General features: G+C 41.8%; 2 protein-coding genes across 10 annotated transcripts in view; one reads left to right on the top strand and one right to left on the bottom strand.

Annotated features, from left to right (window-relative positions):
* Positions 1 to 4,274, top strand: part of smap1 (small ArfGAP 1) — an 86,382-nt gene extending 82,108 nt beyond the window's left edge. For all 9 annotated transcript variants that reach the window (XM_052612974.1, XM_052612975.1, XM_052612976.1 and 6 more), the window contains one exon: positions 3,201 to 4,274. In XM_052612974.1, coding sequence (XP_052468934.1) covers positions 3,201 to 3,335 — 135 coding nt within the window. In that variant the 3' untranslated portion in view covers positions 3,336 to 4,274. The remainder of the gene's footprint in view (positions 1 to 3,200) is intronic.
* LOC128026169 (galactosylgalactosylxylosylprotein 3-beta-glucuronosyltransferase 2-like) lies at positions 4,168 to 25,671 on the bottom strand. Its single transcript, XM_052612983.1, has 4 exons — positions 24,663 to 25,671; positions 13,684 to 13,828; positions 8,110 to 8,258; positions 4,168 to 4,950 (listed from the first exon to the last, which is right to left on the bottom strand). Exons 1-4 carry the CDS (start codon positions 25,236 to 25,238, stop codon positions 4,864 to 4,866), a joined length of 957 nt encoding a protein of 318 aa, XP_052468943.1. The 5' UTR covers positions 25,239 to 25,671; the 3' UTR covers positions 4,168 to 4,863.

A 25,671-nucleotide genomic window follows, 5' to 3' on the forward strand; every position in this document is an offset into this window, starting at 1 on the left:
ATTAGTGGGGTCGGCTTTGTTTCAGCTGTTATATTTTCTTAAAAGCGGTGCTTCACAGGGGTTTCATTTAGAGACTGAGCGCAACTTCTCTAAGAGGTTTTTAGCATGCTGACAGCTGACAGTGGTTTAGTGTGCTCTTAGGCTGTCGGCATGGTTTAAGGCACCTCTCTACATTCATCTCCTCTAAAACACCAGCACTACTGCCATCAAAGTGCCGCTTGTCTCACAGATCCACCGCATTCAATAACATATTTCAAGACGATTACTGTCGGGCTTGGTGAACTGATGATGTGCTGTGAGCAGTATTCCCGTCATCATCCACGGTTTCTTACTGAAGAGATTAGTTTTGTGTAATAAAAGATTGTAATCATTTCAGCCTCTGTATATATGCCAGACAACCCACCGACTGTTCGATTATGTAGTTTTGTACATACATTGTCAACATAGTGCATCAAACTCTTATTTAAAAGAAAGAAACGCCCGTATTCCATTATTTATCCCTTTCGACAGCTGGATAAAGATTGCACAAACTATAGTTCCCAGAATTCAAGTTAATAATGAAAAATGGGGAGCTGCTTATTTGAAACCATTAGTTTTTCTCTCCCTGCTGGTTATGAGCTGTAGAGACGGCGGTATAAATCAGACAGACGTGTCTGATGGGCTGCCCCACCGTCCTCTACACCGGTCTGCTCTCTGGAAGAATACTGGTGGGAGTCAAGGGAAAAGAGTAGAGGTACTGAAAAAATGAAATAGAGAGGGAGGTAGACGAAGAGTTATAAGAAGGGTGATGAGTTTAAAGATCAGAGGACAGCTTAGTCTAACCTGGAAAAAATAAATGAGGAAAAGGGAACATTGGAGGGAAAGGCCATCCGCAGGTGAAAGGACTGGTGAGATGATTGGGTACAAACACCACTTTTACTGTTCATGCTACTGTAGAGACTCCACAGAAGCAAGTGTATTTTACTTTTTATAATAATATCAGCTCTGTTCCAAAACCTAGCAGCCTTCATAGACCGCATTCCTAACAGTCATATAATATTGTAAGTAACCGATTTACAACACTCTACACAGGCTTCGCACCACACAAAGGAGACTATTTACAGTATTGTTCAAAATAATAGCAGTACAATGTGACTAACCAGAATAATCAAGGTTTTTCGTATATTTTTTTATTGCTACGTGGCAAACAAGTTACCAGTAGGTTCAGTAGATTCTCAGAAAACAAATGAGACCCAGCATTCATGATATGCACGCTCTTAAGGCTGTGCAATTGGGCAATTAGTTGAATTAGTTGAAAGGGGTGTGTTCAAAAAAATAGCAGTGTGGCATTCAATCACTGAGGTCATCAATTTTGTGAAGAAACAGGTGTGAATCAGGTGGCCCCTATTTAAGGATGAAGCCAACACTTGTTGAACATGCATTTGAAAGCTGAGGAAATGGGTCGTTCAAGACATTGTTCAGAAGAACAGCGTACTTTGATTAAAAAGTTTATTAGAGAGGGGAAAACCTATAAAGAGGTGCACAAAATGATAGGCTGTTCAGCTAAAATGATCTCCAATGCCTTAAAATGGAGACTAAACCAGAGAGACGTGGAAGAAAATGGAAGACAACCATCAAAATGGATAGAAGAATAACCAGAATGGCAAAGGCTCAGCCAATGATCACCTCCAGGATGATCAAAGACAGTCTGGAGTTACCTGTAAGTACTGTGACAGTTAGAAGACGTCTGTGTGAAGCTAATCTATTTTCAAGAATGCCCCGCAAAGTCCCTCTGTTAAAAAAAAGGCATGTGCAGAAGAGGTTACAATTTGCCAAAGAACACATCAACTGGCCTAAAGAGAAATGGAGGAACATTTTGTGGACTGATGAGAGTTAAATTGTTCTTTTTGGGTCCAAGGGCCACAGGCAGTTTGTGAGACGACCCCCAAACTCTGAATTCAAGCCACAGTACACAGTGAAGACAGTGAAGCATGGAGGTGCAAGCATCATGATATGGGCATGTTTCTCCTACTATGGTGTTGGGCCTATTTATCGCATACCAGGGATCATGGATCAGTTTGCATATGTTAAAATACTTGAAGAGGTCATGTTGCCCTATGCTGAAGAGGACATGCCCTTGAAATGGTTGTTTCAACAAGACAATGACCCAAAACACACTAGTAAACGGGCAAAGTCTTGGTTCCAAACCAACAAAATTAATGTTATGGAGTGGCCAGCCCAATCTCCAGACCTTAATCCAATTGAGAACTTGTGGGGTGATATCAAAAATGCTGTTTCTGAAGCAAAACCAAGAAATGTGAATTAATTGTGGAATGTTGTTAAAGAATCATGGAGTGGAATAACAGCTGAGAGGTGCCACAAGTTGGTTGACTCCATGCCACACAGATGTCAAGCAGTTTTAAAAAACTGTGGTCGTACAACTAAATATTAGTTTAGTGATTCACAGGATTGCTAAATCCCAGAAAAAAAAAATGTTTGTACAAAATAGTTTTGAGTTTGTACAGTCAAAGGTAGACACTGCTATTTTTTCGAACACACCCCTTTCAACTAATTGCCCAATTGCACAGCCTTAAGAGCGTGCATATCATGAATGCTGGGTCTTGTTTGTTTTCTGACAATCTACTGAACCTACTGGTAACTTGTTTGCCACGTAGCAATAAAAAATATACTAAAAACCTTGATTATTCTGGTTAGTCACATTGTACTGCTATTATTTTGAACAAAACTGTATTTCAATTGAGTTTACTGTTAGCAAACTAAAGGTGAAATTCTCAAACAAGCATAAAAGTGAATGGCTCATGCAGATGTTATAATAAATTATTTTCATTAAACTGTTTAATAACATTTTAATCAGAAAGATGTTTCAATTAAATATCAGTGATAATGTTTAAGAAATGTTATTTTTCCTCCAGTCTGCCAATTTGGAAGGTTTTTTTTTATTTTTTATAATTTCTCTCATTGAGCTCAGTGCATTCTTGCATTTTCCTCTAGGGATACTTGTAATGTTGGCTTAGAATTAAGCCAAAATGTTGTATTTTAGGAGACGGCACTTTTTGTAAAAAATGTCTTTTTGGAAGCGTGTCCATGGTGCCTTAAAATGCTTCCTCTGTAGGTTTTGGACCATATCTAATTATACTAACAAGTCTTTTGTATAAAGATTTTCACACTTCTGTCTCTCCTCTTGTCTTTTTTTTTTTCAGATTAACCAGCAGATGTCTGGAGTGAACCTCAACGGTTCTGGTGCTCCAATGGCATTTGGGCCTCCTGGTGCCCCCATGGGCGGCTGGGTGGCACCCCCCTCCGGTCAGACCCTCAGCACCCAGCTCTGGAAGTAAATCAATGAGGGAAGATGGAGGTCAAGGGGCACCACATCCCTCCATCTCTCCTCTCCTCCTCCACCACCACTCGCACCCAGAGTTTTATTCATATACAGTCATATACTTTTTCTCCTTTCTCTTTCCAACCATTACTACTCTGGAGAGCATCGATTCAAACTTCCCTGTGTATTGATCAAGTGAGCGAGACTATGGAGTGGAAGAGACTGGCAGCTTTGAGCGTCTTATTTGCAGTTTTTCTTTGTTGTAGGGGTGGGGGGTTTCAAAACGCATATCAGCTACAAGAAAGCTGCTGGACCAATTATACAGGCTTCTAATATATCTTTACCAAATCAATAGTGAGTCATAGTATTTAAAAGATAGAGGTATGGCTATCATATTTGTGAATTCCCCTTCCTTTTCCTATCTTCTGTAGCCCCATGTCCCAGAACCCTTTAGCGGATATTGTACAGACCCATGTAATGTATGTAATCATGAAATAATCGAACCCCTCGCCCCCAGTCTCCAGCCTCTCACCCTACTGCATCCGTGTAGCTCCATGACAAACTCCATCTTTACTGTGGTGTTTTAATGTGTGCATTACAGAGAAGCTGAGTGAGTGACAGACAAATAAACCTGGACGACTGTACAGCTGTGACGGCTAACGGAAAAAGGGGGCATTGGGGGTCAATAAAAAGGGGGCTTGGGGAAGGAATGATCTTTTTAGCTAGCTAGTTTTGAAAAGTAAGAACCGATCAAAAGTGTGCAGTCGAACACGTCAGTCTCGCCGCTGTAGCAGAGCTTCTATCCTCTCAGACAGGGTCTCTCTGCTGTGCAATAATGTAAACATCGCCACCGTGTCATCCAGGTTTATTTCTATAATGTGTTTACATTTTCTGGTGCCTAGTACAGAGACAGAATATTGTTATTTCCGTGCATTAAACCGTGAATAGCCATGAACTATTGTGTGATCATTTTGTCTAAAGACGCATTTATTGTAAAGTTGTCTTTTATTTCCTTTTTTTTTTTTTTTGCTTTTAACGAGGGTCGTTTGGAATAAAGACAGTTGTAATCCAAAAGTTCTGTCCTTGTAATAGTGTCTCACATTCTTTAGACAGTATTTCCAGGGTTTTTCCATCCACTGATCCTTCAGTTTTTGTGGGCTGTTCGATTCCCTTCAGCAACACTCTACCTCTCTGTTCTAGCGGCTGGTCTTTTTCCACCGCATTCACAGACATTGATCTGATCCTCCAAGTGTCCAGAGTCTTCAAGATGGGAATAAGATCGTTTTTTCATGTGCAATTGCCATTTGAAAAAACCTTTCCATGGTTTCTCCTTCCAACACATTACGGGTAATCCAGTGTGACGACACAGTGAGAAGCTTCTGCATATACAGTGCGTGTCAGTAGAGAATACCGAGACCGCTTGACATGTCTTTTCCACCAGAGCAGGTATCCTAAAGTTCAAAGGTGGTCATCGATTTGGAACGTGCCGATGATGGCAGGCCTTCATCCAGTGTTATATGACCGTCTTAGTGCAATGTCACTCGCTAGACCTCTATATAGACAGAGTCCTGTTGTCGCTTTGGTTCGTTACCCAGGTTGACCTTCTCCGTGCGGGTATGCCAGACCAGGACCTGAAAGAAACCATTTGAAATCAGGTATTTTAGAATATGAGAACCCATATTTTATGTACCAAGGCAGTTTACGTACATCACTATAATTGGTTACATATCTTAATTATATCAGATAGAGGGAGGGCAGGGAACGAGAACAGCTAAATGGCCGCACTCAGGTGTGACGCGTCAGTTTCTGAACACATGGCACTGCAGATTGGCTTGTTTTAGCAGGATCATAAGAGATAAATATGGTGCATCAACTCAGAAGTAACCCAAAGCATCCTGTAGTGGCCTTATAACAAGATTTATCCCTCTGGTACTGTAGATTCTGTAATAATGCCTCTTATGAATTTGTCTGACACTTTGCTGTCTCCTGTTCTTCCCTTGATGAATATTCCCAGGGCCCAGTAAGCTGTAGGACAGGGCTCTATATGTGGCTGAATGTTTTTAAGTCTGAAGGTCTGAGATAGACTAAATTGGAAACTTCCTGAAGTGATTTGTAATTGGTTTGTGGGTGGTTAGACTTCATTAGTTGTGTTTATGTGCTGCTGTCAAAGACATTTGCAGAGTAATTTCTATTTTTTTACTGAAGGAGAGTAATAATATGTGAAGAATTGAACTTGTTCTGCTTTCATATGTAATAAATCCTTGAGTTTTTAATGTTGATAAGGTAATGGCTACAAAGTGCATAAAGGTTGAAAGCAGTGATATAACAGCAGTGTGGAGGTGTGAAGCCAGAAGTCCTCATGGGCTCTGCTAATTGTAAATGAGTTTCAAGAAAAAGTTATTACAATTGAAACCATTCATAGCTCAGTCTTTGCCGTGTATCTATGAGAATATTATAAGACAAGTGTCATTGTCATTATTGCAATGTGTGCCAAACCTTGTTTTGACTTTTAAAATGGAATATTGATGGATGAAAGCACAAATTAATAGAGACAGAAAATTTGACCATTTTAGTTTCAGTAATATCATGTAATGTGTCATTTAGAAGACTAACATTTTCATGGTTTATACTCGTGGATAATTTTTTTTCTCAAATTAATTTTATTTATTAAACTGGTCAAAAATGTATGATGTTGCACAAGATTTCACAATGACCTTTCTATTCATCGAATAATCATGAAATATTACATTTCCACAAGTATACTAAACATAAAAAAATTCTCGAGGACCCACTCGTATTAGAATGATTTCCTGAAAGACTGTGTGACACTGAAGACTGGAGTTATGGCTGCTAAAAAATTCAGCTTTACCATCATGGGAATAAATGGCATTGTACGTATAGAGAGAGAGAGTATTAATATTTCACAATGTTAGTTTTAACTGTATTTTCAATCAAATAAATGCAGCTTTGATAAGCATATGAGACTTCTTTCAAAAACATTTTAAGAAATCCTCTCGAACTTATTGTACTTGGTAAGCGGTATTGTAATAGCAAACAATGAAAAAATTTTCTATGCTCTTTCTATTTATCTAGTCTATAAAATTAATGTTAATGTTAATTCATAATAAATTAGATATTCATTTAAACATCTTACAAACTGCATTAGTATGTGTAGAAATGAATATTAATAAAGGTTAATAAATGCTAGTTCATATTAGCTAATGAAGAATCTTAGTCTAGATTTTTAACAATAATTACACCTTAAAATGATTTTTTACAAACAGGATAGAACCTTGTATGACATCAGATCTAATTTTTATTGCCAATAATTGTCAAAGTATTTTAGCTCTTAATAAATGTGTATTACTCATTCATTCAAGTCTGGAATTGGGCTGTCCGATATGAAACGATTTTCTAAACAATGCTTGTGATGATTTTTGTGAGGGTTTCTTTTGAATCTAAACAGGATGAGCATCTGAAGCCTTGAGAGAGGATAATCATTTGAGCGATTGTGTCGTGGGCAGAGTGAAGCATGCTGGCACACTGACAGCAGTCTGGCAGGATTTGGTCTGCAGGAGCACGATTGAGATTGACAATAATAAATAGGAGAGTCTATGCACTGACTTCTGTAAATAAGCCTGTGAATCTCTCTCACACACTCTCTTCACCTCTTCATCTGTGTGGCTTGTTTGCCATCTCTCTGCCAGACTCAAACACAATCCCTTTGCCCTCTTCTTCTTCCTTTTTACCTGTGTCTCTTTTCTCCCTGTCACATCGATTCAGCCTTGATTACTCACATAAGATGACCCCTCTCGATCCTACCCAGCCTCCCTGTGCTTAATTTTGAAGTGCATGTTGGGAGGTGGCCATATCGCCCTGCCCGCAGGCTTAGTCACAGTCATCCGCTGGGACCCTCAAGAACGCTTCTACAAATGTGACCTTTCCAAAAGACGTTGCTGGCAGTGCTCCACTTTGGACAGGCACAGCTCAGACCCACGAGGACCCATAACTTTTGGCACAAGTGCTTCATTTTGTTTACTTCCATAATGCCATCATCATATAACTGGACTGCAGCCACAAATTTAAGTATATTAAACTCCCACTTTGTCCAAGTAGCGACTTGCACTTCTTCGTAACTGTCAGTGGCCTTTCTACTCTGTTTTATGAGGGCAATATCTACACGTTTACACCGGCCATGGCATTGTACAGGAACAAACCTGCGCTCCCTGAAGTTTGTTTACAATGCGCACATTATGCTATGTCTGGCAAAATGACACATAGCTGAGTTGGAAGCATGTCCTGCTCTTTCTGGTGTTGGTGATTAGTGGAATTGTCAGCCCTGCTAATAGTCACTATTAATAACCCAGTGTGGCTACCATTAGGGTAATTGGGTGATAATGATGATGGCAGTAGCAGTGACGCGTGGTACGGGGAGGAAGAGAGCGTTCTGACACGTAAGGTGAGCCGACTGAAGAGATTTGAGCTCCCGAGATAATGGGCCATGGATGAATGCAGGAGCTTTTAGAATCACACCAAGTCAAATACTGTACATATGAATTTGTTTTACAGTTTCAATAGCTCCTTGACAGTGCTATTCACTACTGTCACTGGTAGAAGAATAGAATGCGGTACTACGTTAGGTTTTCAGATTTGTACCAAAAAGATAGGGTTGACTACTGACTCAGACTCAAGAGAGACATCAAAAACTGGAATTGTTTTTTTGTTTTGCTTTTTGTAGTAGTAGTATTCTTGTCTGTGTGAAGGATACAAATGCAGGCTTCTCTACTGACCTGTGTACAGTTCTTGGCCTTTGGCTCCAAGTCCTCCACCTTGGTGATCTGTTTGAGAAAATCAGACTCTTGCATCCCTGGTTTGGCTCCTCTTCTCTTGAACAGGGCACGTGGGTTTGACAGGATCACCTGCAGGTTCACTGCAAAACCTGCCAATGGAAAAAAAAAACAGTTTTGCATGCAAAGTTGGAATCAGATATTTAAATAAAATGTTTTTATTACTTTTTCCTTTTTGCTGCTTTTGATGTCATAGCTCATGATAATTATTAATGAAGAGTTTGGAAAGAAGTGCGTGCCCTTGAGCCGTGATGGCAGATTGCAAATTGCATACTACCAGGGCTTGAACAACTGCCATTGAGATGAATGGGAATACTAAAAGATAGCTTTCTATAGACCACGTTTGCAAGTGAGACAGTCTGGGCTTCACACAAGCTCCAGAAATTGGACCAAATATAAATCAAAAAGCTTACAGACCTGCAAGTGTTTATTGCAAATTTATCTAAAAGTAATTATTGTTCAGATAATCTCATTATATATTCAAACACACTCTCTCATTTACGCTGTATTAGCTGTGCACAGATACACGGCTCTCCAGCTTGCTCTTGAACTTATGCATTTCTCATGGGAGCAGGTTGAACCGTCCCACAGCTGCATGTGGGTCAGGATAAGTTTTTCACCCCCTCGTTTCCATTTCTCTCGATGACATCGTCTCAGCTACAAAACAGGAGAAGGACTTTTCAATTTCACCATAGGGAATACCACCCTCTGTTGTGGGCTTTTTATCCTGGGCACAGGCTGTTTTCTAGGACGCTTGTGTTCCAGCTTAAACCACCTGGGCTTCCATCAGATCTGCAGAAGTGAGCTCACGACAGCAATGCAATGTTCATCTAAGCCCTGGCTAACTATATCCTTGTTCTCTTCCTCAGATCGACATCCATACTGTCAAAGTTTATTTATAGTTGAAGGACAGTCAGCTTTTTTCTTTTGATCTTTTAAAAAAAATGTTATGACTATATTGCCTTTTGATGTCCCTGTTGGAGTATTGGGGGAATGATGTAAGAACCTATGCCTATGAGATTCAGGGACATGGCTTTGATACAGCTGAAGAGCTGGACATCTTTCTGCTGTTACACCAACAGCGCTCCTATCCTGTGATCTAGTTCATGACCAGGGAAGGGTTGCACCTAGCTTTTGTAAGCTCTTTAATTAGGATGGCTTTCAAATCTGTAAATAGAAGTGGTGCAGAAAAAAACATTTATGTTGTTTTGGTTGAAAAATCCCCCCATAAAACTATACATTTCTAGGGAAAATGTTATGCATCAATCATGAAATAATAAGTATATTTAAATATGTAAATCATATTAATAAACTCTCTAACATGAATAAAGGACAATGAGTAAATACAAATATAAAACAATCTGTAAAAAGCAAATTGGAAAATGCACTTTTTAAATTAGTTTCACTAATAAGTGTCACTAACAATTAACTTATTTTCATAAAGTTAAATGTCAAAAGGATTGAATTCTGGTAGAATATGAGCTCATTGATGTAATTTAATCAGTCTGCGGTTTTATTCCATCTGTTCACACATACACCAGTTTAAATGTTTGCGGTAATTTTTAATTATTATAACTGCACATTAAATTGATTAAAAGTGACAAAATATTTATAATGTAACATTTTAAATATTACAAAATGTTTATAGTGTTCTTTAGAACTTTATATTCATCTAATAATTCAAAACAAATGTATCATAATTTCCACAAAAAAATATTAAATAGCACAAATGTTTTCAACATTATTTGGATGCTAAAGATTCAGCTTTGCATAACAGGAATAAATTACATTTTAAAATAGATTAAAACAGAAAACTCTTATTTCAAGTAACCAATTTGGTGTAATACGGTGTAATAATATTTCACACAAATTACTGCTTGTACTGTATTTTTGATCAAATAAATGCACGCCTGGTGAGCCTCAGAGACTTTTATATTTTCTTTTTATATTTTTGTTAAACATAAAAAATCTTACCAACCCAAACTGTATTAAGGATACTGTAGATTCAACTAAATTTAATTGCACAGTTCTCAAATATTAAGTAGTGTGCAAATTATAGCATAGTGCCCACCAAAGAAGCTGTTAGAATAATGTAATGAGTGCATTTTATTATTTTAAAAATATTATAAAATATTTGTAAAGTAAAATTCTGCAAATTGTTCCCCAGACCCATAGGAAAAAATATATATATATACTTGTTACACAGATCATGTAAAAGCTAGTGTGACTCATGCAAGGACTAATCACTGTGTACACTACAGATGTTGCTTTTTGTTACTGTTTATTCTCGTGCATAATCTTTTCAAACCTTCTCCGCCTAATGCGCAAAATTTCACTATTGTGTGTTAAAAAGGTTTCCATGTTAAGACAAGCACTTGAGCTCCTCTTCAGGTGAGAGCAGTGCTTGAATGAAATGAGAGAGGTGGTTCAGGACCTTTTCTCTGCTATTGTGTTTGCTCTCAGAAGAAGCTGTACGGAAGGAATACTAAATAACCTCATTGTTCTCAGCTTTTGTTCAGGGAGAAGTATAGTAGAGCCGGCGGATTTATGAACCTTAAACAGCTCATAGAACATGTGTTTAGTCTACAGCAGCGATATGAGGAAGCGTATACATTGTGTAAAGTGTTTGAGAAGGGAGATGCTCACTGTCAGGGCTTGACAGTAATGCATTATGTCTGATGAAAATGATGATGATATTCTGGGTGAGCGAACAAGTGTGAAGAATACAGGCTATGGAAGAGGAGCAATAGTGGTAGTAACGGAGATCACATGAGCGAGAGATGATACCATCTCTTGTTATTAGAGTTTCATGAACAGCATAATATCCAGAGGCAGCACTGGAGTCTGGGGAATTAGGGATTGCTTTAACTACGCACTGCTATCTCTGACGCTGTATTTATTCCCTCGAGCTGGATAGGAGCCCTGCTTCTCTCCATTTGGATGTTTCCAACCTGTCAGCATCTTTTCAACCCACCCTCTTTAATGCATTGCTTGAGAGCTTATGTTTGTTAAAAATGCACAGAGAAATTGCTGAATTTAGCTTTGGTAAAGGTGCTTTTCGGCAATTATAGGGAGCAGAGAGCAAATGGTTGCCCCGTCACCTCACTTCTACCTAAAGTACAGGGTATGTTTCATCTTTTCCTACCTGTTATGCATTGTAATAGTGTGTCTTTTTTTTTTACACTGTTGAAATACAGTTTAACATAAAAGCCATTTGAAAGCTGATTTCCCCAAAAAGTGTAAACACAGTTGCTTTTAACATCCCTTTTTGGGAATCCCGACCAGCCTGACATGAAAACTTCCGAATTACTTTTGTTCATTTAGCATATGCTTTTCTCCAAAGTGACTTAAAAATGTGGAACATCACAAGCAATTTTTCAGAAGAGCCAACAATATTTGCAGTACACATTGCCAAGTGCCAGGAGTTATTACAGGAAGTGCTTTTGTTTATTGTGTTTTAGTTAAGTGCTTGTGGAAGAAGTGTGTCTTCAGCTCTTTCTTGAAGGTTTTGATGGTCTCAGCAGATTGGGAAGGGGTTGGCAGATCACTCCTCCAGAGAAGAACAGAGACAGTGAAGTTTCTTGTACTAAAAGTTTTTCCTATGCATTTCTGAGAGATTTAGTGTACAGATGACAACAACAATCACCTAAGTGAACACAGTTCATACGGAGCCTTGAAAATGACTAAAAACACTGGATGCATGCCAGGCCAGTAGTTGGCAATGTAACTTTGCAAAGAAACCCTATACTCCTGTGCACATGCATTCTTCAAGTACGTGCTCGTGCGCGCCTCTATACTGAATACACAAAACGCATGCACGTGACATCACCACTTTCACAAATAAGCATTTCACAAATAAGCGTTGTTGCTTAAAAAAAACACATGAACACATTTTTTTTTTTAAATAGTAATTTACTTTCCTTTAACATTAACAAGCCTGGTTCTTGGTACCTTCCCTTTGTAAACATTGACATGACTAGCTGATCTAGCTAGTATCACTAGTATTGTATAGGAGAAAAGCCTCTTCAGAAGACTCTTTGGTGTTTCAAAGCTCCCCCCCCCCCCAGCTTAGAGCATTCCTTTTGCATGCTCTCTCTATATAGGAACCGCTTTGCTGCCTGCTTTGGGCCAATTTTATATGCCTGTTTGAAACGATTTTGGTGAGGGGAAGTCTGGAAAGTGTCAACAAAACCAAACTGCAAAGAAGTCCCATCTGCTTATCTGTGCATGCAAGCTGCTCCTCACACAGCTGATGTTGTAACTATCAGCAGCATTTGGTATAACATGGGCAGAATATCCTTCAGAACACGGATAAGATGGACAGAGGTATGGATGGCGGAAGTTCAATAACTTAATAACATTAAATAAAATTTAGAGCACTAGTGGTGAAACTTGAAGACATAATGCCCCAGCTAATGATGTTCTGCTTCTCCAATACTTTTAAGACATTTATAGTAATAGTTCTGAACTCTAAGAATGTCTTCATCGAGTCGTTAATGGATAGTTATTTGGTCACAGTAGCTCACCTGCAATGACACGTGTCATGGTTTGATTCCTAGGAGAACCAATATACTGAAAAAATTGATATCTTGAATGCACTCTAAATCATTTTGGATAAAAGCATCTGCCTAATGAATGAATGTCATTTAAATGGAAGCTTTCAGATGGGCAGGATGTAAAAAAGAAATGTGTTATGCATTTTACACAAATTAGTTCTGGAATTGAAAAACCAGCTGGGTTGATGGAAAGTGCAAGCCAACTAAAACCTGTTATTTAAGGAAATATTTAACCAAAAATCTTTCTTTGTCACTCAAGGGAGTGGGCCAGATCATGTTTAGGGCCTATGAATATTTGAAATTGAGAAATGGATATTTTTAAGAACTGGTCAAACATTTTTTGTTAAATGGCTGCATAATCTTTAATACTAAACCAGATATAAAAATCCCATTGTCATGATGCAAAGGATTTTTAATGTCTAAGACATGATTTTTTTTGTAGTTTTTGCTTTTCAGGATGCTCATATTAACCATTTACAGTGAGCAGTTTCAGCATTGAGTGGTGAAAATGCACTATAAACCAATACAGCTTTTTGTAAAGCAACATAAAATAATGAATTGACAAATTATTTAGCAATTTGAGGTGGTTTTCATTCTATTCCAGTTTTCAATGACACACTCCAATAGCCATTTATAAAAAAATAACTTTATTTATATCACTGTTATTATTACCTGCAGTTCTGTTACACAGCAGAGATGCTGTCAGTGTGACTGAATGCTTTTGTGTTAATGTTGCATCCTGCACATAGTGTATAACGGGCATAATTGTCACATATTCAAATATATGTGCCTTTTTTTCCTGTTTGGGTAACAATGTTGCAGCAAGATTTTTATGAACCATTATTGTAAAAAAAAAAAAAAGAAAATGTATGAACAACCAGTAAAAAATTGCTAGTGGTATTTAAATGACCGTGCATGTTGTTAAATGAAATATTTTCAAGAGATCTTAGTGGTGTCTTACCAGCCATGTCAATTGCAAATGGCCTGTCGGCCTTCCAGCCTGTGTACCAGCCGACCACTTTCCCCTTTTCCACTAAGGGCCGCTCGTACCTCCGGCCTCCAACGAGTCCCACCGGCCACACTGACACTCTCCTGGTTGACCGCATCTGAACAGTCGAAGGCAGAGCAATAGTAAATATGATATTACAAGCTTAATCCACTATGTAATCATAAAGATCTGCAGAGTCTTGTTGTGCACCCTTCAGTCAGTTCTTTGGACCTTTATAGTGCTGACCATATGCAGTAGTTAGTCTATTATTATTTTTAAAGGAACAAATGTTGGACCACCACACAATTATGGCTTATTATAAAATCCTGGCTCATTTTCAGCATAAATACGTCTGTCCACCTGCAGTCTGCTGGAGACAGCACACATTGCTCTTCAGTTTCATAAACACGATCACATCTGATTGAATCACCCACCAACACTAAAACTGTCATTTCCAACAAGATACTATCTTACTTGAGGAATTTTAAACGTTCTGCTGAAAGAATCTTGTTTTCCCTTCGTTCCTTCATATATAATAAAAATAAAAATGATTTGCCACTGGGGAAATGAGCGTGGCTGCAATTTCTCAAACAAATGGTCAGAGTAGCCTTTGAATATTTAATGGTTGTTCTATTTATGCGAGTGCTGTACGCAGTCGGGTGACGGTGCCTGTGTCTGTGGCTGGCGGCTGTAAGCTACGGACAAGCTTTGAAGCCCAAACTGCTGCCCCTTTAGCTGTATTTCTAATGTCTGTCTTCCTCCCTCTCTACAAAGGCTCCAACTCCATAATGGTGCTCTTAAAGTCTCACGCAGCTCAAAGGCAAAGAATTCTCCACAGCAAAGAGGATGTCATCTGCAGGTGCCAAGCATCCTTTTGTGTTGAAGTTGACAACAAGGGCAACAGGCACAGCCATCAAATGCAATGTCACATACATTGTTCTTAGAGCTGAGCTCTTAAGCTACAGGCGCCTATGGCAAGGCATCTGTATTTGGCCGTTTTTGTGACCCATGTGTTTTCCTGCAGGGACAGAGAATATGAAAGTCTGGCCCCATTTTGACAACATGGTACAGAGAAATAAATTTGTACTAGACGAGTGTTTTCGATATCTTTAGGGAGGTAAAATCACCTTTGATAGCAAAACTCTACATGCTGCCTCACTGTTCCAGAGAGGGTTTAAACAATGCTACAACAAAATCAGAGTAAGGAACTATATTTCTAGGGAAAGACGGGTTACAACTGAGAACAATGAATCTAATGTAGGATTTGCTGTGATGTGGCATGAAAGCCACAAGGCAGAGTAGGGGAATACACAGTATATTGTACCACTAAACTCAAAATATGACTCTATTATGACCATGTGCTGACGATTCATGCACAGCACAAAATTAAATTTTTCGACTCGCTTTCCAGTAAAAATATCTGAAAATACTTGAAACAAGAAGCAACACTGCATAAAATACTACAACACATTTTATCCTAAATATATACAAGGATGTTGGTAAATAAATTGTTTCTGTTCCCATTGACTTGCATTGTGTGGACAAAAAAAACAGTGGAAGTCAATGGAATTTAAGTTTATTAGGTTGCAGACCCAAATTTTGGTCTGTTTATTGTGCTCAGCAGAAGCAATACAAAGATACAGGTTTGGAATGACAGTTAAGTAAATGATTACCGAATTCTAATTTTTGGTTGGGATTAAACATAAACAAGGAGAAAACAAGTAAGTATAAAACAAGGATATCATACAGTATGACCCTCACATTTCACATGGAAAAACAAGCGGTCTAATAAAGCACCATATTAGATGTGAAAATACAAGGTATGTGTCCTTTCTTGTAATGCTCTTCAGTTGCGTCACATTGTGAATGTGAGAAAGAATGCAAACAAAGATGTTTCTGATTGGCTAATTTGTGATCGCGTATATCATGCTGTCTTTTTTTAGTCTGACAAATTGTTTGCCATTTTCTATCCAAAAAAATAATAATGCATGTTTATTTGTGTGTTTAATGATATTTGAGCTATTTCCACTCAAAATCTTTATGGTAGAATAATCTTCCATATTCCACTCAGGTTGTCATGATCCTGGTTCCCTTTCCCCTTTTCCCCTCCCCTCTCTGATGCTTTTTCTTCTCTTCTCTTTGCACTAATCTTTCTTCTCTCGTTAATCTCCTTCAGCTGCTCCTCATTGCGCTACTCTTCGCGCTTGGCTTCCCGCACCTGTTTCCTCTTCTCCTCTGATTAACACTCCTACTTCTTTCCCTTTCCTCCCTACCTGCCTTGCCAGATTATTCCCCTAAATACGCTTAACTGGTATGTCTTGTTCCCTGTCGTTTTGTCCCAGTCTTAGTCCTGTTTGTTCGGGGTGCTATGTGTGTGAGCCTGGAAGTTTAGCCGCTGCTCGTCTCCTGACCTGCTGATCTCTCCCTCTCTACTGCGAGGTTGCGGAGCTGTCCACCGTACTCAATCCGCCGGGGCGGCCGGTGGCTTTTGCTTTCTCCTTTTGAACAAAGACGAGTTTTGGTTCCAGTTTTGCCCTTTGGGCTTTTTTCTGTTTGCATTCCCTAATAATCTGAAGCTCCTGAGTTTGAACATTAAAGACAATATTTGCTCCGCGAATTGCTCTCTCTGGTCCTCTTTCCACACGACAGAATAATCTGGCCACTATGGACCCAGCAGGAGAGCATCCGATACAGACGGCCGTCGAGATCCAGGGAGTTATGCTGGGTAAACACGAGGAGGAATTATCGGCCGCCAGACAGGCCGTGGAGACGCTGGCGGCTCAGGTGACGGATCTGGCTAGACAACTCCACCAGTGTAGTCTCAATCCGCCAGCCCTGTCCGGATCCGTTCACTCCACGGAGCCTCGCATTAACAACCCGCCGTGCTATTCCGGTGAGCCCACCCAGTGCCGTTCATTTTTAATCCAATGCGAGGTTGTGTTTTCCCTCCAGCCGTCAACCTATTCTGGGGACAGGGCCAGGATCGCCTACGTTATCTCTCTCCTCTCCGGACGGGCTCGCCAGTGGGGAACGGCAGTCTGGGAGTCAAGGGCTGTGTGTGTCGAGCGTTTTTCCCTCTTCAAGGAGGAGATGATCCGTGTCTTCGACCGGTCTGTCTACGGGGAGGAGGCCTCCCGCCTCTTGTCTTCTCTGCGCCAGGGTAAGCGCTCAGTTACAGACTTTTCTATCGAGTTCCGCACTCTGGCAACCTCCTGTGGCTGGAATGAACCGGCGCTGCTCGCTCGTTTTCTGGAGGGGCTCCACGGGGGTATAAGGGATGAGATATTGTCCAGGGAGGTCCCTACTCGCCTGGATGCACTGATCGACTTGGCCTTACGCATCGAGAAGCGTTTTGACCAGCGCCGCCGCGCTCGGGGTCTGGAGTCCGCCCTACTGGCTCCTCCGCCCGCCGATCCCCTGGCACTTCCCTCCTCTGAACCTGAGGCCATGCAACTGGGCGGCATCCGCATTTCCGCTGCAGAGCGAGAACGAAGAGTGGTCAATCGACTCTGCATGTATTGCGCTTCACCTGTGCATTTTGTCGCCGTGTGCCCGTTAAAAGACAGAGCTCGTCAGTGAGGGGAGGGCTTCTGGCGAGCGCAACCACTCTAGTCTCTCCTCCTAACTCCTGCACCACCTTCTCGATCCATCTTCGCTGGCCTGGCTCCTCTGCCTCCTGCAGGGCTCTGATTGACTCCGGGGCCGAGGGCAATTTCGTGGATGAGTCATGGGCTCGTGCGCAAGGTATTCCCCTGATGGAGTTAGATGCACCCTCTCCCCTATTTGCTCTAGATGGAAGCTCTCTCCCGAGGGTTAACCATGAGACTCCACCCTTAACACTCACTATCTCCGGTAACCACCGTGAGACCATATCCTTTTTAACTTTTCATTCTCCTTATTTCCCAGTAGTTTTAGGGCATCCCTGGCTAGTACTTCATAATCCCCAGATTAACTGGATAAGGGGTACCATCCTCTCTTGGAATGTGTCTTGTCATGTCAACTGTTTAACCTCTGCTATTCCTCCTGTATCCTCTGTCTCTGTGTTTCAGGAAGATCCAGGGGATTTGTCTGGGGTGCCGGAGGAGTATCACGATCTGCGGATGGTTTTCAGTCGTTCGCGGGCCGCTTCTCTCCCCCCTCACCGCCCTTATGACTGTAGCATCGACCTTCTCCCGGGCACTACGCCACCTCGTGGTAGACTGTATTCCCTGTCGAGGCTAGAACGCGAAGCTCTTGAAAAATATCTATCGGAGTCCCTGGACGCAGGTACCATAGTTCCCTCATCCTCTCCCGCGGGCGCCGGGTTCTTCTTCGTTAAGAAGAAGGATGGTTCCTTGCGCCCCTGTATAGACTATCGGGGCCTTAACGAAATAACTATTAAGAACCGTTATCCATTACCCCTCATGTCATCGGCCTTTGAGGTCTTGCAGGGCGCCAAATTCTTCACGAAGTTGGACCTTCGCAACGCCTATCACTTAATTCGCATAAAGGAGGGGGATGAATGGAAGACCGCGTTTAACACGCCCCTTGGGCACTTTGAGTATCGCGTTCTCCCGTTCGGCCTCGTAAACGCCCCCGCGGTTTTTCAGGCGTTGGTAAATGATGTTCTTAGAGACATGCTAAATATATTTGTTTTCGTCTATCTAGATGACATTCTTATCTTCTCGCCCTCCCTCCAGGTGCACGTCCAGCAGGTTCGCCGCGTTCTTCAAAGGCTTCTCGAGAATAGGCTGTTCGTCAAGGCGGAGAAATGCTGCTTTCACGCGCGCTCGGTCACCTTTTTGGGATCGGTTATTTCAGGGGAGGGCATTAGCATGGACCCCGCTAAGGTTAAGGCGGTTATTGACTGGCCAGTTCCTGATTCTCGCGTCGCCTTGCAGCGTTTCTTGGGGTTCGCCAATTTTTACCGCCGCTTCATTTGCAACTACAGTCAGGTCGCAGCGCCCCTAACCGCCCTTACCTCTGTCAAGTCCAGTTTTGAATGGACCGAGTCCGCCCAGCGTGCTTTTGACCGCCTGAAGACCCTTTTCACGTCCGCTCCCATCCTAATGACCCCTGACCCCTCCAAACAGTTCATAGTCGAGGTTGACGCGTCCGAAGCAGGCGTTGGAGCTATACTCTCCCAGCGGTCTGCCTCCGATGGTCAGATCCACCCCTGCGCTTTTTTCTCGCACCGACTAACTCCCTCCGAGCGTAATTACGACGTGGGTAATCGTGAACTACTCGCTATCCGCCTCGCGCTAAGTGAATGGCGTCAGTGGCTAGAAGGTTCCTGCGTTCCTTTCTTGGTATGGACGGATCACAGGAATCTCGAATATATTCGTTCAGCGAGGAGGATGAGTGCCCGTCAGGCTCGTTGGGCATTATTTTTCACCCGTTTCGACTTTTCTATTTCCTACCGACCCGGCTCGAAGAACGTCAAGCCTGATGCTCTGTCCCGCCTCTTCGATTCCTCAGAGTGCTCCGAGTCACGCGTTCCCGTTATCCCCGAGGGGCGTGTGATTGGTGCGGCCATCTGGGGAATCGAGAGACTAGTCAAACGAGCTCTTTCTCACTCCGCCACTCCCCGTCGATGCCCCTCTAATCTTCTTTTCGTCCCTGCATCCGTCCGTCCGGCTGTCCTCCAGTGGGCTCATACGTCCAAATTAGCTGCCCATCCCGGCGTTAGGGGCACCCTGGCTTCCATAGGCCAACGGTTCTGGTGGCCCTCCCGCGAACGGGACACTCGTAGTTTTGTAGCCGCCTGCGCGGTGTGCGCACAGACGAAATCTGGTAACTCCCCTCCGGCCGGCCTTCTTAGACCCCTCCCCATTCCCTCACGCCCGTGGTCCCATATCGCCCTTGATTTCATTTCGGGTCTTCCCCCGTCGGCTGGAAATACCGTTATCCTCACTGTCATCGACCGCTTCTCTAAAGCAGCGCATTTTATTCCTCTACCCAAACTCCCCTCCGCCAAGGAGACCGCCCAGACTGTCGTTGAGAATGTTTTTAAGCTACATGGTCTACCTTCTGATGTCGTCTCTGATAGAGGTCCACAATTCGCTTCGCAGTTCTGGAAGGAGTTCTGCCGTTTAATCGGTGCATCCGCTAGCCTCTCGTCCGGTTTCCATCCTCAGACTAATGGTCAGGCCGAACGAGCCAATCAGACCATCGGCCGCATATTACGTAGTCTTGCGTTTCGCAACCCAGCATCATGGTCTGAACAGCTCCCTTGGGCTGAATATGCTCATAATTCGCTCCCGTCCTCGGCCACTGGGCTATCCCCTTTTCAAGCTAGTCTCGGTTATCAGCCACCCCTGTTCTCGTGCAAGGACTCGGAGTCCAACGTCCCGTCGGCTCAGGCGTTCGTTCAGCGCTGTAAGCGTACCTGGAGGAGGGTCAGATCCGCTCTTTGCCGTTTTAGAGACCGGACCCTACGTATCGCTAATCGCCGCCGAGTCAAGAGCCCTAGAAATATTTGCGGTCAAAGGGTTTGGCTGTCTACTCTTAACCTGCCCCTCCAGTCGATCTCACGCAAATTGACCCCTCGTTTCGTTGGGCCGTTTCGAGTTTCTAAGATTATTAGTCCTGTCGCGGTCCGCCTCCAACTCCCTCCCAATCTCCGTCGTGTCCATCCTGTTTTTCATGTGTCTTGCATTAAACCGGTTATCCGCGCCCCACCCCGGTCTTCCACCCCCCCCGTTCAGGTTGAGGGATCCCCTGTCTACAGGGTTCGTAGATTATTGGACGTCCGCCGCCGGGGGCGGGGTCGACAGTACCTAGTGGACTGGGAGGGTTATGGTCCCGAGGAGAGAAGTTGGATCCCCTCCCGGGACGTTCTGGACCGTTCGCTTATTGATGATTTCCTCCGCTCCCGCCAGGCTTCCCCCTTGGGAGCGCCAGGAGGCGCTCGTTGAGGCGGGGGCACTGTCATGATCCTGGTTCCCTTTCCCCTTTTCCCCTCCCCTCTCTGATGCTTTTTCTTCTCTTCTCTTTGCACTAATCTTTCTTCTCTCGTTAATCTCCTTCAGCTGCTCCTCATTGCGCTACTCTTCGCGCTTGGCTTCCCGCACCTGTTTCCTCTTCTCCTCTGATTAACACTCCTACTTCTTTCCCTTTCCTCCCTACCTGCCTTGCCAGATTATTCCCCTAAATACGCTTAACTGGTATGTCTTGTTCCCTGTCGTTTTGTCCCAGTCTTAGTCCTGTTTGTTCGGGGTGCTGTGTGTGTGAGCCTGGAAGTTTAGCCGCTGCTCGTCTCCTGACCTGCTGATCTCTCCCTCTCTACTGCGAGGTTGCGGAGCTGTCCACCGTACTCAATCCGCCGGGGCGGCCGGTGGCTTTTGCTTTCTCCTTTTGAACAAAGACGAGTTTTGGTTCCAGTTTTGCCCTTTGGGCTTTTTTCTGTTTGCATTCCCTAATAATCTGAAGCTCCTGAGTTTGAACATTAAAGACAATATTTGCTCCGCGAATTGCTCTCTCTGGTCCTCTTTCCACACGACACAGGTATTTAAAGACTTTTTTTTTCACTAGAACTTGATCACTAATCAAAAAAACTATTGTTTCACTGTTGCTATGTCATGTCTGTGTCATTCTAGCTTGTACTTTTGAAGCCAGCTTTGAGAGTTTGCATTGCAGTTCTTCTAAGTTACTGTCGCCTGAGGATGAATCACTCGAGCTATACGTTTCTCATTGGGGAAAACAGTATGTGCTAAATGAATACATTTCCTATGTGTCATTAATATTTGTCATTAAGAAACACTAGCTGTTTAAAGAGGCCCGAACGACTCTCATTGTTGTGCTGTGTAATGTGTTTGTGTTAAGCAGAGCAGGGGTCATCAGCATAGTGACAGTGCGCTCTACCCCTCAGGGGCTGTTCCATGTGTTCATCCATATGTCCAGCTGTGTTCAGGACAACTGGAGAGAGAGAAAGAGAGAGGCAGAGGGAGGGATGGACAAAGCTAGCATTGAAGGAATTGGATAGGTTGGATAGGAGTAGAATAATTGATGATAAATGATATGATGAGCTATAAGTGCAGGGTTTGGACAATAGCCAAGAGAGGTACAAATATTTTGTGTTACTGTAGAATGGACAGAAAATGTAATGCAGAGGAAGAAACCTCTTCTGTTCTTATATCACTCGTCTGCGGTCTTATTCCTAGTGAACTTCTTATGCTTTCCAAGAAACGTCCAACCATCAGACATCAAGTAAAGCAAAACATTTACATGGTAATTCTTACATTTTGGTGGCTAATTCATTTGATTTTGTACATTTTCATTCAGTCTTCTTACACCCCACTGACAGAACTTGTAAAATAGTTGTTTTCTCATATGATTGGCTCAACTAACAATGGAAATTCGGTCATCCTATGTGGTGTCCTTGTTGGACTCAAAAAAAAAAAATACAAAAAATAAATAAAATTATAATAAAATAATGTTAAAAGTGGTCCATATGACTTGTGCACTACATTTATATTTTGCTTACTGTACTGTCCATCTTATTTTTTAATGTGGAAATAAGCGTTTTCTGTGAATGTGTGAGACTTCAGATTCATTAGCCACTATAGGGAAATAACAAGAAGGATAACAAAGTACAGTAAATTAAATAAATAAATAACAGCATATGAGTTTGGAATGACATGAGGGTAAATTACAATATACATTTTTTTTTGAGAGCGCTACTTTAACCCTACTGCTTACACTCTTATAATTACCAGAATCCTGCTGACTTGATCAAAAACATATCCTGAATAAATATGTGCAGAATTGAAAAGGTTTTTAATGTGTGCAAGACGTAGAAAAGCATACACATTCTCAAATGAAGAGTGTCTCCACTCATCACTTTGCTGTGTTACTGTTTCATCCATCGTCCGCAGACAACCGTTTAAACAGACAAATCCTAATTTCCCAGCTGTCAGGTCACTCATTTCTCTGTGACTTCCACTGCCTTAAACTGGGTTAAATCACTCTGCTTGACTACACAGTATACTGGGTCGCCTTCACTTAAGGGATAGTTCACCCAGAAATGAACAGTCTGTCATAATTTACTCTCAATTTGTTTTAAACCTGAATTAGTTTCTTGCTTCAGTTGAATGGAAAAGTTATTTTGGAGAATGGGGGTAACCAAAAAGGTACTGGTCCACAGCGACTTCCATCGTATTTTTTTTCCTACTATCCTACTATCAAAGTCAATGGGGAACAGCAACTGTTTGGTGACCCACATTCTTCAAAATATCCTATTTTGTGTTCAGCACAACAAAGAAATTAATACACAACATGAGAGTAAGGTAAATAATGGCAGAATTTTAATTTTGGGGTGTCCCTTTATGTGTGTCAACTGTTGTGCTTTTGAAACTCATAAGAAATAGTTTGCAATGGCGAGATAAAACACATCACATAAATAACTATCTGGGGGAGAGATGTCACAGCGAAGTCTCCTGATGCACTGCAAGTTATTTATTAATTGCCTCCTTTTTATATACTTTTCTTTCTCTTTAACTATATACGTATTTAAATGTAATGCAGCAACCTTGTGGAGTACCAAAAAATCTCATACAGTGACAACATAGAGGTTGAATTGACTTTAATACCTGCTTTAAATTATTAGGTTTTCAATTTTATTACATTTTTACAGTGCATGTTCTACAGGCAAATACTGTATAGAGGCAATTGATTGTGTCTCTATATCACACTTCGTAAAGCATGTGGATCTACGCACTAGACTTATAAATGTATTTGTCGGGAGTTATAGATGCTATATTGCATTTGGTGGAAAAATTAAGAGGGGCATATATTAATGTGCTGCTTCTTATGGAAAAATTTACTCGTTCTGCACCATTTGAGTAGACATATTTGACATATCATATGTGATCCTGGACCACAAAACCAGTCATAAGTAGCACAGTTATATTTTTAGCAATAGACCAAAATGAGTCAAAAATGAAGCCAAAAATCATTAGGATATTAAAGGGTTAGTTCAACCAAAAATGAAAATTATGTCATTAATGACAAGGTATGTATGGTATGGTATGTCCAGAAAGGTAATAAAAACATCATCAAAGTAGTCCATGTGACATCAGAGGGTCAGATAGAATTTGTTGAAGCATTGAAAATACATTTTGGTCCAAAAATATTTTTTTTTTTCGATGCTTCAACAAATTCTAACTGACCCTCTGATGTCACACGGACTACTTTAATGATGTTTTTATTACCTTTCTGGACATGGACAGTATACAGTACATACATTTTCAATTAAGTCATTAATGACATAATTCTCATTTTTGGGTGAACTAACTCTTGTAAGTTAGGACCATGTTCCATGAAGATGTTTAGTAAATTTCCTACCGTAAATATATCAAACTTATTTTTTGTTTAATAATATGCATTGCTAAGAAGTTAAGAACTTCATTTGGACAGCTTTAAAGGCTATTTATTTTCTCAATATATTTTTGTACCCTCAGATTCCAGATTTTCCAATAGTTGTATCCTGACCAGGCCTGTACCAACAAACCATAGCCTACATCAATGGAAAGCTTATTTATTCAGCATTCAGATGATGTATCTCAATTTCGAAAATTTGACCCTTGTTAATGGTTTCGTGGTCCATGGTCACATATCAGGATCAGGATAGCAGAGACACTGTGGTGTCTGTTTTGTTCATCATCATCTTCTTTCTTTCTTTCTTTCTTTCTTTCTTTCTTTTTGTCTTTTCTTTCTTTTTTTCTTTTTTTAACTGTAGCTATAGCAAATCCCAGCCAAATCTAGACAGAACAATTCATAGAGACGCATGGAGGTGAGCTTATGACTTGGACCAGTGTGAACAAGTATGAGGTTATGCCATGTAACATTTCTATTTGCGTAATTGCGTTGCTTTTCTATCCATCTATACTTTATTTTCATTTTTCAGATTCATCTCAATCCTCACTCGTCTAAGTAGAATTAAACCAATAGCCATCTCAAGAAGTCGTGTTTACCTCTTCAAATAACGCAAGGCTGTAAGTGTTATCATCATCCGCGAAGAAAACGACTCCTTTATCTTTGACTGAGCGATGTCCTCTCAGCCAGCCGAGCGCTAAGTTCCTCTGCTCGGTCGCTCGGGGCATCCCTGTCCGCTTGAACCTGCGCGGGGTGAACACGTTCAGGTGAGTGAATCGCAGCCCGGAGCGGGTGAGAAACCGAGAAACCAGCTCCGTGTGGGAGTTCGAGTCCTCCACCACGATCCAGTGGAACTGCGGAACCTGGCGGAACGTGTTTGCCAAGCGGGTGAGCTCTGCTTTCTGCACCGCTCGGCTGTAAGTAGGAGTGATGGCATAAATGACCGGGAGAGATGTGGCGTTACTCCCGCTGTTGCTGCTGCTGCTGATGCTGGTGCTGCTGCTCCGGGTCGTCCTGACGACCTGCCGCTGCTGCTGCACATTTCCCAGCCGAGACAAATAAAAGCTGGCCGTGTTCCGAACAGACAATCTCTTTGTATCGATGTCGATCACGATGATCACTATCAAGATCCACGGAAGAAGGATGAAAAAGCGAGTGTAGAAGATGGATTTCATTGTGCCCGAAGAGCCAGCGCTGCTTAATGTGAAGAATTAACAGTCCGCAACAAACAGAGCAGTTAATTCAGAGCCGATAATTTAATTATTGCAGATTATTACTTTTTAAACTTCCTTTAAAGCCGTGTTTTTAGCCAGTATCCGCGATCGTGTAAACTTCCCATTCCCGTTTCCTAAACGCGCTGTTGCGATGCCATCCCGTCCTGCGCTCCGCCAGAGAGTCCGTTCCCTGAGATGATGCTCCCGATATATAGCACAGGGAGTTTGCAGTCGTTCAGCGAAGAGAACAGTGCCAAAAATAGCAACAGGTCATTGTTTTAGGCACGTGAATATTGGAGAACAATAAATCCATTTAGGTTTAATGATTACTCAAAACTGCATCGAATGATGGGACTGAGCTGATGGTGTGACGCTGCTGTAGTCGGATGAAATG

Source organism: Carassius gibelio, chromosome A13 (assembly GCF_023724105.1).
Source record: "Carassius gibelio isolate Cgi1373 ecotype wild population from Czech Republic chromosome A13, carGib1.2-hapl.c, whole genome shotgun sequence".
NCBI lineage: Eukaryota > Metazoa > Chordata > Actinopteri > Cypriniformes > Cyprinidae > Carassius > Carassius gibelio.

Coding starts and splice junctions, on each gene's coding strand:
- LOC128026169 (XM_052612983.1), bottom strand. CDS start 25,238: ATGAAATCCATCTTCTACACTCGCTTTTTCATCCTTCTTCCGTGGATC. Junction 13,829..24,662: donor GCCTTGCGTTATTTGAAGAG/GTAAACACGACT, acceptor TCGACTGTTCAG/ATGCGGTCAACCAGGAGAGT. Junction 4,951..8,109: donor AGGCCAAGAACTGTACACAG/GTCAGTAGAGAA, acceptor GGTTTCTTTCAG/GTCCTGGTCTGGCATACCCG.